Source organism: Balaenoptera physalus, assembly GCF_965194825.1.
Source record: "Balaenoptera physalus genome assembly, chromosome: 6".
Classification (NCBI taxonomy): Eukaryota; Metazoa; Chordata; class Mammalia; order Artiodactyla; family Balaenopteridae; genus Balaenoptera; species Balaenoptera physalus.
The window spans coordinates 138,196,253-138,208,708 of NC_138885.1; the positions used below are offsets into that span (position 1 = coordinate 138,196,253).

At 62.3% G+C, this 12,456-nt stretch overlaps 1 protein-coding gene across 1 annotated transcript; it reads left to right on the forward strand.

Annotated features, from left to right (window-relative positions):
• Positions 1-3,849: 3,849 nt before the first annotated feature.
• Positions 3,850-11,483, forward strand: LOC309662945 (uncharacterized protein; the record flags this gene model as incomplete). Its single annotated transcript, XM_082466154.1, has 4 exons — positions 3,850-4,004; positions 4,637-4,841; positions 9,958-10,137; positions 11,318-11,483. The coding sequence occupies 4 exons, from the start codon at positions 3,850-3,852 to the stop codon at positions 11,402-11,404; spliced, it is 627 nt and encodes a 208-aa protein (XP_082322280.1). The 3' UTR covers positions 11,405-11,483.
• Between the last annotated feature and the right edge of the window lie 973 nt (positions 11,484-12,456).

A 12,456-nucleotide genomic window follows, 5' to 3' on the forward strand; every position in this document is an offset into this window, starting at 1 on the left:
TGGTAGGCTGTGCTATGCAAACAGTAAGATTCTTGTTTGAGAGCAAATCCCTCCCTGTTTCCAGGGCTACCCTGGGAATTCAATAGATCAACAATGCAGAACCGAGCCCCAAGGTTAGGACACGCGCGAACACAGCCCCCGGGGGGCCTGCAGGCAGCTGGCGGGGCCTGAGCCAGCGGGAGGCGCGGCGGGGGGCCTGGCGCCCGCCCACCAGGAGAGACCGCCCGAGGCTGTCCTCGGACCGGCGCCAGGTCACAGCCTCGATGGCTCAGAGGGGCTCACAGCGTCCACCAGCACCTCACACTCCCTCGCACACCCTCCCCTCCTCTCCAGAGAGTTCACCCCCAGGGCCCAAATCCAGCTTCAGTCCAGGTTCTAGAAGCGAAGTGGGGAGCCGCTCGGCCTCCTGGGCACGCTGTGGCCGGAGTGCATTCCTGATACTTGCTCAAGAATGTCTGTGTTCCTTTAGGGCACCGTACTTGTCAGATTTTTGTGTGTGTTGAGTATTTCATCTTCATAAAAGGAATTGGTGAGCTTTCCATCTCTCTGCTACCTGGGATCATCTAAATAGCCTCAGAGTTAAGCTTTCTTGAAAGGTTACATTGAACTTACCTGCAAATGCTCTGCCCCTCCTGTCATCTTAAGTAATACATTTTCATTCTCTCTCCCAGCTTTTCCCTCGCTGTCTGTTTGAGTTTTTCTATCTCTTCTGGAGTCAGTTTTTGACATTTGGAAGTCACCCATCTCATATGTTTAAATGCGTCGCCAGGAACTCGCTCTTATATTTGGTAGCCATTTTTAATTTTTACACCTGTAGTTAGATCTTATTTATATCTATAGTTAGATCTGTTTCTGTCCCTGATGTTGGAGATTTTTATTTGTCTCTCCTTAACTTGCCAACAGTTCATCTGTTTTATTGGTCTTTTCAAAGAATCAACTTTTCTCTCTTTTCTCCTTTTCATCTAGTTTATTCGTTTCAGCTTTTATCCCTATTAACATACTCGTTTTTGTTGTTGTAATATTTCTGATTTCTTCAATTGCATAAGTGATGTATTTATGTTTGGGCTTACTCTTTCAATAGTAAAAGCATTCAATGTTATTGTGTTTTCCCTCATTGTGGTTTGGTATGTGCCCCCATAGATTTTTGTTGTTGTTATTGTTATTGTTGTTTTATTTATTTTTGGCTGCACTGGGTCTTCGTTGCTGCGCTCGGGCTTTTCTCTAGTTGCGGCAAGCACGGGCTACTCTTTGCTGCAGTGTGCGGGCTTCTCACTGTGGTGGCTTCTCTTGTTGCAGAGCACAGGCTCTTTGTGCGTGGGCTTCAGTAGTTGTGGCAGGTGGGCTCAGTAGTTGTGGCTCACGGGCTCTAGAACGCAGGCTCAGTAGTTGTGGTGCACAGGCTTAGTTGCTCCACAGCATGTGGGATCTTCCCAGACCAGGGCTCAAACCCGTGTCCCCTGCATTGGCAAGTGGATTCTTAACCACTGCACCATCAGGGAAGCCCCCCCAAAGGTCTTTAATATGAATTATTTTCCTTTCTTACCAATTTTCTAGGAGTTTCCATTTTAATTTCTTCTTTAATTCAAAGGTTATTTAGAAGAATAACTAAACGTTTGTGCCTCTTCTTGTTGCTGTGTCTCGTCTTACTGGAGAGAGGGCTGGCTTTGGGGCAGTTATAATCTTTTGATCAGCTTCTGGATGGATCTTTGCTTATGTTCCTGGTTTGTCGGTTGTTTCTTGGTTGTCGGTTGTTTGCTTTCTTGGTTCGGTTTTGTCTATTTGTTTGTGGTATGTTTGGAGGGAAACTGGACAAGCTGATTGCAAAGTTTACAGGGAAGAATAGATGTTTGAGATTTTCTAAGAAAATTTTGAAATAGTATAGTAAAACTGACTGTAACAGTGGCGTGGTCAAAGCAGCAGGCGTTGGCACAAGGGTGGACAAAGAGGCAAGCAGGACAGGGCAGAGTCCAGAAGTTTCCAGCTATCCCTAACCGGCACCAGATCCCAGCCTCCTGTCTGGGCCACTGAGGCCCACTGTGTAAAGTAAGGGGCTTGGGTCCCCTTATATTTGAGCACTTCCCAGAGCTAGTTCTGTCCTGTGACCGGCCAGAGGGCTCGTGAGGCTCCCAGAGGGCAGGGCCAGGTGGCCGTGCACTGCTGCCCAGCGCTCACCCACACTGGACACTTGCCAGCCGATGAACAAATCCATCTGTTGTCGCCAGTGGATGGAAAGGCTGAGGACCTGAACTCCGAAGGATGCGCTGGGGTCGGCGGCAGGCTCTGCTCTTGTGCAACAGGCAGGGTGCAGAACGTTACCTCTGCCTGCTGTGCTAGTGCCTGAGGCATTTCCAGCCTCTACAGACCCCCATTTTACAGCAGTCCCCATACGGGGGGTGGGGGGGAGGGGCGGCCCTCACAGTTCTTCTCCTGTCCTTCTCTTGCTCCCGACGGAAACGCTGTGAGATCGCATCACACCCGTCCGCGGAGGGGGAAACCAAGGCTGGGGGCTGGTCCAAGGGCACGCGCTGAGCCCTGCCTCCTTCCCCAGACCCGGGGTGGAACCGCAGGAGCCGGCGGTCAAGCCTCCTGCGCTCCTGCAGCTGAACCCACGCGCTGAGCGCAGGCTTGTGACGCGTGCGCGGCCAGCCGCCCCCCATTCAGGGTCAGGGCTCAGAACCAAAGCAAGCCAGCAATGAGACTGACTCAGTGGGGCAAAGGGAGATGTTCATAAAGGGTGCCCCGTTCGATTATTATGGTTCATTTGAATTCCATAAACGCTGAGTCACTACAAGAGGAACGTAATGCTTCACAGGAGTGGTTTGGAGCCTCTTTAAAACACCACGAAATATTTAAGCCATATTTGAAGGAAACTTCTGCTTTTCTACTGCAAAATGTGTACAAACAGAAAACTGTAATTTCCAAAATTGTAAAGAAGGGTGAAACCTCAATTTTAGGTACAAGCATTGCCCTCCTTCCTTTCCTTTAACTTTCTAAACTGACAGACCAAAAAAAGTTCCTACAGGGTCACCGCACCTGTCCCGCCCTCACCCAGCCTGGGACGGGGTTGCTCGCCCTCCTCCTCTGAGCCAGTCCTCCTCTTGTGTTTAGTGGAAACGGAGTGGGAGATGGATGCAAAGCCCCCGCAGACACACGGCTCCCGGGACACACCTGCTGGGTCCTTGTGAATGACACGTGTTTGCTGGCCGAGACCCGAAACTTGAGGGCTGAGCCTGGGTGGGTCCTCAGGGGTCCCTGTGCCTTCAGGTGCTCCCGCTCTGGCTCTAGACCCAGTCTCCCTCTTCCTAAACAAGCGCCTCTTGCCCGCCACAACCCACACCCCCTCCTCTCTCTGCTGGCCCCATCTCCCCTCCCCCAGCCAGGTTTCTGGAAGGGCTGCCCCTCCCCCGCTCCCCAAACTGTCAGCACCGCAACCTCCCGGCACACACATAGACACAGAGATCACCAGCAACTCTGGTCCCTTCCAAAGGGTGCTTTTTGGGTCCACGTCTACCCGAGCCCCTGGAGCTTTCCACACAGGGGCCCGACCTCCCCCTCTGATCTCCGCCAGCTCTCTGGTCCTCCCTGGGCCTCGCCTCCTCTTCTCTCTGCTCTGAAGTCCACTTGGCCTGGACCCCTTCTCTCCCCCTCCTCCCCCCACCCCCGGCCTTCTCGGTGCCAGGGCCTCCATAGCCACTTGGTCCTGTGACACTGCCCCCGGCGCAGTGACCCCCGGAAGACCCCTCAACGTGCTCCCGCACCCGCCTTCCCATCCCAGCAAGTGGGCTCCGGACACCCCGCGCGCAGTCCAAGCCTGGGAGCCCTCGGGGCACTGCCTGCTCCTCACCCGCCATGCGGCCCTCAGGCTACCTCCCCACCCCGTGGCACGTTCTTCCACTTCTTGGCCCCTTGAGCCCAAGCCGCCGCAGGCTCCGTGTGGACAATCCCGGGGCCCCCAACTTGCCTTCCTCCGCCCCTCACCTCCGCACCCCCGCTCAGCCCCCACAGTGGGGTGGACGCGGCTCCTGATTTTCCAGAGTTTTCTGCACCAAAAGTCACCACCACCTCCTCCCCACCAGACACTCGCGGGCAGGACGGCATCCGTGCGCTCCCAAGGGTCCCCAGGCCCCACTGCGCGCCGGCTCCAGCCCGGGGACACCACAGGCGCCGTCCTCGTGAAGGCTCAGAGAGGAGGGGTGACAGGGAGGGGGCCGCGCAGCGGGGGGGGTGGCCGGGCTGCGAGGCCAGGAAGGCGGTGGGCAGCACTCCGGGCTCGGGCAGCAGGGGTGGGGAGGCCTGCGTCACGGGGGTACGAGGTGGGCACCCAGGAAGAAGGCTGCAGGTGGAGGGCGTGGGGGCTGAGCCCCACCCACCCGGGAGCTTGGGCGGACTTGGGAGGACTGTCGCCGTCTTTCTTCCAAGGGCTGGAAGCAGGGCAGGGAAAATGGATGTGTCTTCTGAGCCACTCTGACCACAGCGGAGAACCCGCCTTTGCCCAGGCCGCATGGCCAACAAGGCCTGCTTCTAGGACCCCTCCCACCCCGCCCGTGGTTACATCGGAAACTGCCCGATCCCTGCACACGGCACTCAACCTGTTCTTGCTTCTTTACTTCCCAGCCACTGCACGTGGTCTGGGCAGACGCCAGGTGCCACAGCCTCAGCTGGAGCACACCCCCGGCCGTGCTTCCACACGGCCTGTGCCTCCCTCCCCCAGAAGCACCTGGACACGCGGCACCAGGCCCTGGACGAGAGCAGGAGGCACAGGCAGGGCCTGGCCCAGAGGGGGCGCTGCTAGAGGAGAAGGTCGCCCCCCTGGAGCGCAGGCGCGGGAGGCCCTGCGGCAGGTGAGGGGCCCCGGGGGGCAGCGCCCTGCCTTCCCTTTAGGAATCGCTCCCTCCGTGTGAAGGGAAGTCCAGGGAGACGCTGGAGGCAGGTGTCAGGCCTGGACTCACCCAGACGCGTCCAATGCCCAGCTGACAGAGGGGAAACCGAGGCGGGAGGGGCACGGGGGAGTCAGAGCCCCAAGGCCTCTCCCGGGTTTCCTGCTCCGCTGCGGGCGCCCCTACGACAGAGGCTGGACCGTGGACACGCAGCTCCGGGAAAAATAGTCAGCCGAGCCGGGGTCTCAGCCTCAGGCCGGAGCGACCGGCCCACGCGCGGCCTCTGCCCGGCCCACGTGCTGCGGCGGCGGCGGCGCAGGGAAGGGGCGGCGGGCCCAGCGCGCGGAGAGGCGTGTCCTGCGGGAGGAGCGGCCGCACTGCGCCCCGGGCGGCCCGCCTGCAGGGGGAGCCCGCGATGCACCGGCCCAGGTACCCGGATCCGGTGGATGGTCCCTGGAAGAGGGGGTGGGGTGGAAGGGTGGTCCCTGGAGAGGTGGGGGTGGGGAGGCGGGGAATGGGGAGGGCCTTGCGGGCGTCCAGGCAGGGGCTGGGGGGCCGGGGAGGCACGGGCTTGGATGGGCTTCTGTGTCTCAACCTGCCGGTGGGAGTATGCCCGCCCTGGGCCTGTCCTCCCGCCTCCAAGCTCAGGGTCAGCCTGGCGTTGGCAGGTCACCCTGTGGACCTCCACAGCCCTCCGGTGATGTTACCCCAACTCTACCTCTGCTCTCCTCGGGGGAGGACCACAGGTCATGGCAAACACACGCATGCACACACACACACACACACACTCACCCGCGGCTTTGTTCCCAGTATTTGAGCGCCAGTCCTGCCTGGAGCTGTGTGGTGTTGGCACACTGCCTGCCTCTGGAGCCCAGATTCCCCTGTCCGTGGTGGAGATGGCCAAGGCTCAGGGGGTGCCCTGCAGATGGGGGCAATGGGAGGGTAGGTGTAGGCCCGCACAACAGAGACCAGGAAGAGCGCCGGAAGCCCTGTCTCGTCACCCTTGCAGACGCAACACAGGCTGGGGTGCAAGACAGGGAACCAACCAAAGAGGCTGAATGAATGCAGGACAGGACAGGGCACGGGCCAGCCCAGAGATGGGCAGAAAGGATGAGAAAGGCAGGGAGGCCCAGGGGCCCGCTGGCCAGTGATTCTGACAGCTGAACTGTCCCCAGGCGTGAATGGACCATCTCCACGTATGAAACGGGTCAAAGTGGAGGTATTTGGGTTGAAATCAGGGGTTGGGGTCACCAGAGCATCTTCCTGGGGCCCAGGTTAACTGATGGGGAAACTGAGGCTAGTGAAAGGAAATGGCGTCCTTGGAACCAGGCAGAATGTCACCCAGGCCCCAGCCCCAGCTATGGCTCTGCGGACCCACCCGGCAGGCCTGCCGTGTGCAGGGACCTCCCAGGTCACGTGGCCTGAGAGGTGGCTCCCTTGACCTCGACGTCCTGCCTCTGCCCTGTAGGAACAGGCACAGCCGTCCAGCTGACCCCGGCGGAGCGTGCGGCTGGGCTCTGGACCTGGGATTCTGATGCCCCCTCGGCACCCGCAGGGGTGGGCAGGACAGGGAGCCCAGAGGGAAGACAGACCATCGGGCAGTAAGTGGAAAGCCTGTGCTGGGCTGGTGACCAGGCACCCGAGGCGCCCGTCCCTTCAGGCTCAGTGTCCCCACCTGAGCGGGGGGGAAGCAGGAGTCCTGGCAGTGGGGAGAGCTAGGGGCTCAGTCCTGGACCCCAGAGCAGGGCAGCCTTCCCAAGGCCTCTCTGGGGCGAGGGCATGGTTGGGTCCTGCTGCCCAGGCGGCCTGGCAGGTGGTGGCCGGAGGCTGTGTGAGCACACCTGGGCAGAGGTCTCGCTGCCTGTCCCCTGGTGCCGGGAGCTGGACTCATGTGCAGACACAGGGACACGGCCTTGCCGGTGTGGCACGGATGACCGGGTACAGCTGCTGTCCCTCGTGCCGCAGCCGGCCCGGGCTCAGCTGTGTAAAGGGAACTGGCCCGAGAAGGGAGGGTTCGTCCCTCACGGCAGGTCCAGGTGTCAGTGTCCGGCCAGGGCTTCTCAGAGGGAGGTGGAGGGTCCGTGTTACATGGCTCAGCCCATGGACTTTGCAGGGGCCACCTCAGGCCCAGTGGACCCCTGAGCTTGTCGCTGTGCCATCTGCCTGCCAGGTCCTGCGCAGAATGGCTCTGTGCAGGGACGGGGTTTGTCTGGGCAGTGCAGACCAGGGCAGGAGGGCCCGGGCACCACAGGGGCCAGGCTTGGCCTCGCCAGCACACAGTCGTGGCCACTGGGACGAGTGGTGAGGTGACAGTGCCCAGGGCTCTCAGACTTGGAAGGACAAAGATGCCGGGGGGGGGGGGTGCGTGTGGACACCAGCAAAGAGTGAAAAGGACAGGCTCAGGGCCGGAGAAGAGGCAGAGGCCACCGGCCACAGCAGGGGCAGGAAAGAGAGTGTTTCACTGTGTCAGGAGCAAAGTGCAGAACTAGGAGCAGTGGGGTCCCCACAGGGGGTGACGGCGGTGCGCCCCAACGCGGAGGGCAGGCTCCAGAGCAGACTGACCAACGCACCCCGAGGGAGGACAGCAAGGCCCCGCCCGGTGAGGAGCTGCCAGGCCTGGAGCCTCCAGGAGAGCGTCCACCTGGGTCACGTGTCCCCAGGCACATGGGGACACGTGTCCCGGGCAGGCCCTGGCCACCATGTGCACACGGTCCAGCTCAGGGGGGCTCGGGGACAGGACGGTTTTCCAGAGGGAAGTGACCGGGTCAGTGGGGTGGCCACGGAAGGCAGGGACCCTGGGGACAGAACTGGGGTCAGGACGGAGGCACAGAGGCCAGCAGATCAGGACAGTCACTGAGAGCCAGCGGCCAGCTTGTCCACACAAGGCCCCCTGCCCTCTCACAAAGAAAGGTTGTCCAGCAGGCATGGTCACCAGGACCCTGCAGCTTCTGCCGAAGGGCAGGCCCAGTGCCAAGCTGGGGAAGCCGAGGGCTCCCGTGGCCGCTCGGGGTAGGGGGCCTGGGGGCTGGGAGGCCGAGATGGCACTGCCCCGGGCAGCAGAGCCAACCGTGGGTCCCTGGAGCCCAGATGGGGGAGGGGAGGAGCAGCTAATGAGTTCCAGGAGGTCAGCTGTGAGGGGCCCGAAAACCCATGAACCCTTTATCGGTGTCTCAGGAGGGGACCCGGGTATGGCCGTTCATTTACTTTGGGTTTCACTTTTCTCTTCTCTTTTTAACATGCGCGGCCAGGAGTGTAACTGGACTTTTAAAGAAACAGGACTTCCTGTCTCAGTGGAGGGGCACCCTTTGTTTTCCTCAGTCCTGAAGAAGAAAGGATCCCCTACTTCTGGAACACTCTGGCCACTGCCCCCATCACTTTGCGCTCGAGACCGATCCTCCACGTCCCAGGGCCCCCCGAGAGGCCAGGCCCTGTCCAGCCTGAGGGCGAGTGGGCAGCTCCAGAGGGGTCCGAAGCGAGGACAGGCCTGGGCCTCCAGCGGCTGGGGCTGGCCCTCTGACCACTGCCCCACCCGGCCCAGAGCCGGGGAAGTGGAGGGGTCTGGTTTGGGGCCCAGATTCCGATCCTGCCCCAGTGGCTGACGGGCCAGGCCTGCCCTGAGTGTCAGTTCCTTCCTCCAAAGGGACCATCCACAAGGGGGCAGAAAGGAGCCCCCAAACCTTCCCACCAAAAAGGATTGTTTCGTTGGTCACCCAACATTCCTCCCCAGCTCTTCCCTCCCGTCCTGTGCCTGCGTGGTGAGGGTGGGGGCCAGGAAGGGGGCTGTGCTCAAGCGGCGGGCAGGTCCCAGGAAGACGGACTGTGGGGACAGGGACACAGAGGACACAGGCTGGCGGGACCTGGTCAGGGGGTGGTTGGGTCCCGTGAGCCGGCGGCAGGTGCTGAGTGCAGGCGTGCCAGGATGCAGCGGGCAGAGGCTCCCTGAGGCTGGGAGCAGCGCTGCGGGGGCCTGGAGGTACCAGGAGATGCAGCTGGTCCAAAGCAGGACAGCAGCGTGACTGGTGGTCCCCCCTCGCTCTCACAGCAGCCCCACACGCTGGACGGCCCAGGCCGCTGGGCATCCTGGCCAGGGAGCTCCCTCGCCCGACCCAGCCAGCTCTCAGGGGATCCAGAGCCCTTCCCGGGGGCACCCCACGTGCTCTCCAGGGACAAGGCTGGCCTGAGCTCACACCCCTGCCAGAGACCGTGGCAGGTTCTGCTCTTGCAGAGAGAGCTGAGGAGGGAAGGGGACAACATGAGGGCGGGGGCCGAGAAGGGGCCGCGGGACCATACCCTGAGCCGCCGGCACCAGGAAGCGGACAGGGCCCTGAGGCAAAACCAGCCGGGCTCCACGCGCCCCACTCTTGGGAGTGGGCCGGGGCCCGGGGCTGGGGGTGTCCAGGTGGGTGTGGGTGCCAGTGCTTCTGTCTCATGTGCGTGCGCTTGGACACACATATGCACACGCCCAGATGGGAAGGGCGGGCTGGACCACTCCCACACAGAACAGGTGCGGAGACGCAGCCCCAGACAACAAAGGGGTCCACCAGGGCGACACCTCAGGTCTCAGGGCTCCGTGGGCCCCGTGGGAGTGGGGGGACCATCAGGGGGCCGTGAGCCAGTGCATGGACCAGAGAGGGAGGAGTGTGGGAAACACGGGGCCAGGCAGGCCTGCAGGCAGGTCCAGGCGCTGCTCCCGTGTGTTTGGGGGTATCTCCCCTTCCACCACTGGACAGACCCTCTATCGCCAGACAAGGAATTGGCGAGGGGGGGTGGGGGCAAGAATCAGCCTGCAATGCCTCAGGGACCCCCGCTCCAGCCAAGTGGAAACTAGGATGCCATTAAAACAGATGTAAGGCTCACCTTGCCGGCCTGTGGGTGGGGCTCCGGAGCAGACAAGGCCCAGGGGCCGAATGTGTTTACCAAACCCTCGGCTCACCTTCCGGTCCTGGCCAGGCCCCGGGCCCCAGCAGAGGGCAGCCGGGCCAACTGGGGGTCCCCAGCGGAGGGCTGGACGCGCCTGACCCGGGACTCCGCGCAGCCCTGGGTGGTCAGGCCACAGTGAGGCGCCTGGGGTCTCCCCTAGGTCCAGAAGGCAGAGCTGGAGCAGGCCTACGCCCAGCGGCTCCAGGAGCTGGCCACCCAGCACCAGCGAGACCTGGCGGCGGAGGCCGAGCGGCTGCACGGGGCCCACGTACAGGCCGCACGGGCCCTGGCGTCCCGAGAGAGGACCCACTGGCAGCGGGTGAAGGTGCTGGAGAAGCAGGTGGGCGGGGACCCAGCGCCTGGCGGGGGTGCAGAGGGAGGGGAGGGTCCCTGCGCCCGCCTGGCCCCAGCCCGAGGTCCTCCAGCAGCGCTACTGCCCGGTGGGCTCCAGGCCACCCCCAGGGGCCCCCAAAGTACCCTCCGTCACTCCCACACCTCACTGAGGGGCGGAGGGGGATTCTGGGGTGGGTCACCACCCTCTCCGTGCCGCCATCGCCCCCCCATAAAGAGGGGTGAGGACAGCCCCTCAGCCGGTGGTTGCTGGGTGTGAAGTGGCCAGATAGTGCCTGGCGCACGGCAGTCCTAGTGGCGGTGGCCCCTGCACTGCCCTGCAGTCAGCGATAGGGGGCAGCAGCGTACGGGGGCAAGGGGCAGTAACAAAGCAGGACAGAGCCTTGAGCGTGTGCCTGTGCTGACCACACCCCCCACACGCGTGCATGTGCACACACACCCCCACACAGACACACATGTTCATGCGCGCACACACAGACACACAGACGCGTGTGCGCACACACAGACACACCCACACACACGTGCACAGCACAGACACACCCACACATGCACGCACGCAAGACACACACACAGACACGTGCATGCGCACACGCACACAGACACACCTACACAGACACGTGCACGCGCACACAAGACACAGACACACACGTGCATGCGCACACGCACACACACACACAGACACACACGTGCACGCGCACATACACAGACATGCCAGCAGGGGCTGCCCCGCGGGCTCCGAGCTCTCTGCCTCGGGGGATCTGCTCGATGAGGGAACAGAGGAGGGAACTGAGACCCAGAGACATAAAGTGACGGCCCCCTGACACCCTGAGTTAGTGTCCCCGACCCTCCAAGCCACGTTTGCTCAATTTATAAGCCCAGGAGCATTATTTCCTCATCATTCTGAGTGTGTTCACGGCTGAGTGGAAGGAGGTCCACCCACTGTGGGTGGTGGTCACCCGGTCCCTAAGACCCCACGGGTGGGTGACCCTGATCAGAGGCGGGACCCTGCACGCGCCGTCTGGCCTCTGGTGAGTCTGTCTGTCTGCCGGGGTTTCTCTCCGCGCACACCGCCCGCCTCGGGAGCCGTGGACTGGGGCCTCCCAGCCCTTCCAGTCACGGAGCTCAGCCACGGGGCCCGCCGCCCGCCTGAGCTCCTGCCCTGTCCCCAGGTGGCCAGCCTGAAGGGGCAGCTGGACCAGGAAGTGCAGCAGCGGCGACGAGCCCGCCTCTGCCAGGCCTTCCGGGCCAAGAAGTGAGCCCGGCTCCCGACCCCTGGGTGGCCCGGCTGCCACTGCCCCGACCGGCCCGGCAGCAGAAGCGCTGCTGGGGAAGCGACGCCTCGTGCTGCTCAGCCGGGGGGCTGAGCTCGAGGGGCACCAGGCCAGGGAAGCCACCACCCGCGCCGGGAGTCAGTGGGCACCCTCTGATCCCCTGACCACAGAGCTCCCCCAGCCCTTGGGACCCCGGCCTCCAGCTGGCGTGGCCCGAGCTCCGGGGCCGCTGCTCTCCGACGCGTCCCTCCCCGGCTGCACGGAGCCTCCCCGTGGCCGGCATCGGCCCTGGCACCGCTGCGGATGTGCTGACCCGGCCAGACCCCGGCGGCCAGGCCCCAGCAGGCCAGCTTCCGCAGCCACAGGCTGCATTCCGTGCCCTCAGCTCTGTAAACATGGGGAAACACGTGGAAAACATTTCCACCAACTGGAGCCAAAAACATAATGTCCCGAAGGGCCCAGCTACCACATCCCTGCGCACAGAGGCGGCAGGACCTCCGTATCCAGGAACTGCAGGGCCGTCACGGTGGCAGGTGGCTGCAAGTGACTCAGAATCCAGTTCCCCCACCGCGCTCCCCGCGCCCCCGTCCCCCCCCCCCCACCCCGTGACTCACTGCCCGTGTGAGAGGCATCAGGGTGTAAACGTTAAAGTTGTTAGAGAACCACCCACTTTCCCAGCCTATAAACTCTGGGAAAATTCCTGCGGGAATCCAGCCCTGGTTGCCACGGAGACCGAGGCAGCCATCTTAGGACGTTGCCTGGTTCACCTGTTAGCATTTTCTCTCTTTTCCCGCTATGAACACTGGTCAGAGTGATTTGTTTCCTCTCCAAATGGTCTCTTTTGTAAGTGACGTGTTTACAACATCTGCGGGGCACCAGCCAGCCCAGTAAATTCCTGCGTCCACAGGTGCTAGCCGCCGCCCCACAGCACCTCCTCCCTCCAGGACTCATGGGGGTGAGAAGGGCCAAAGCTCCTGGAGCCCACCCATTCCAATCACGATCCCGCACTTAAAATAGGCTGTCCTGTCAGGCCTTCC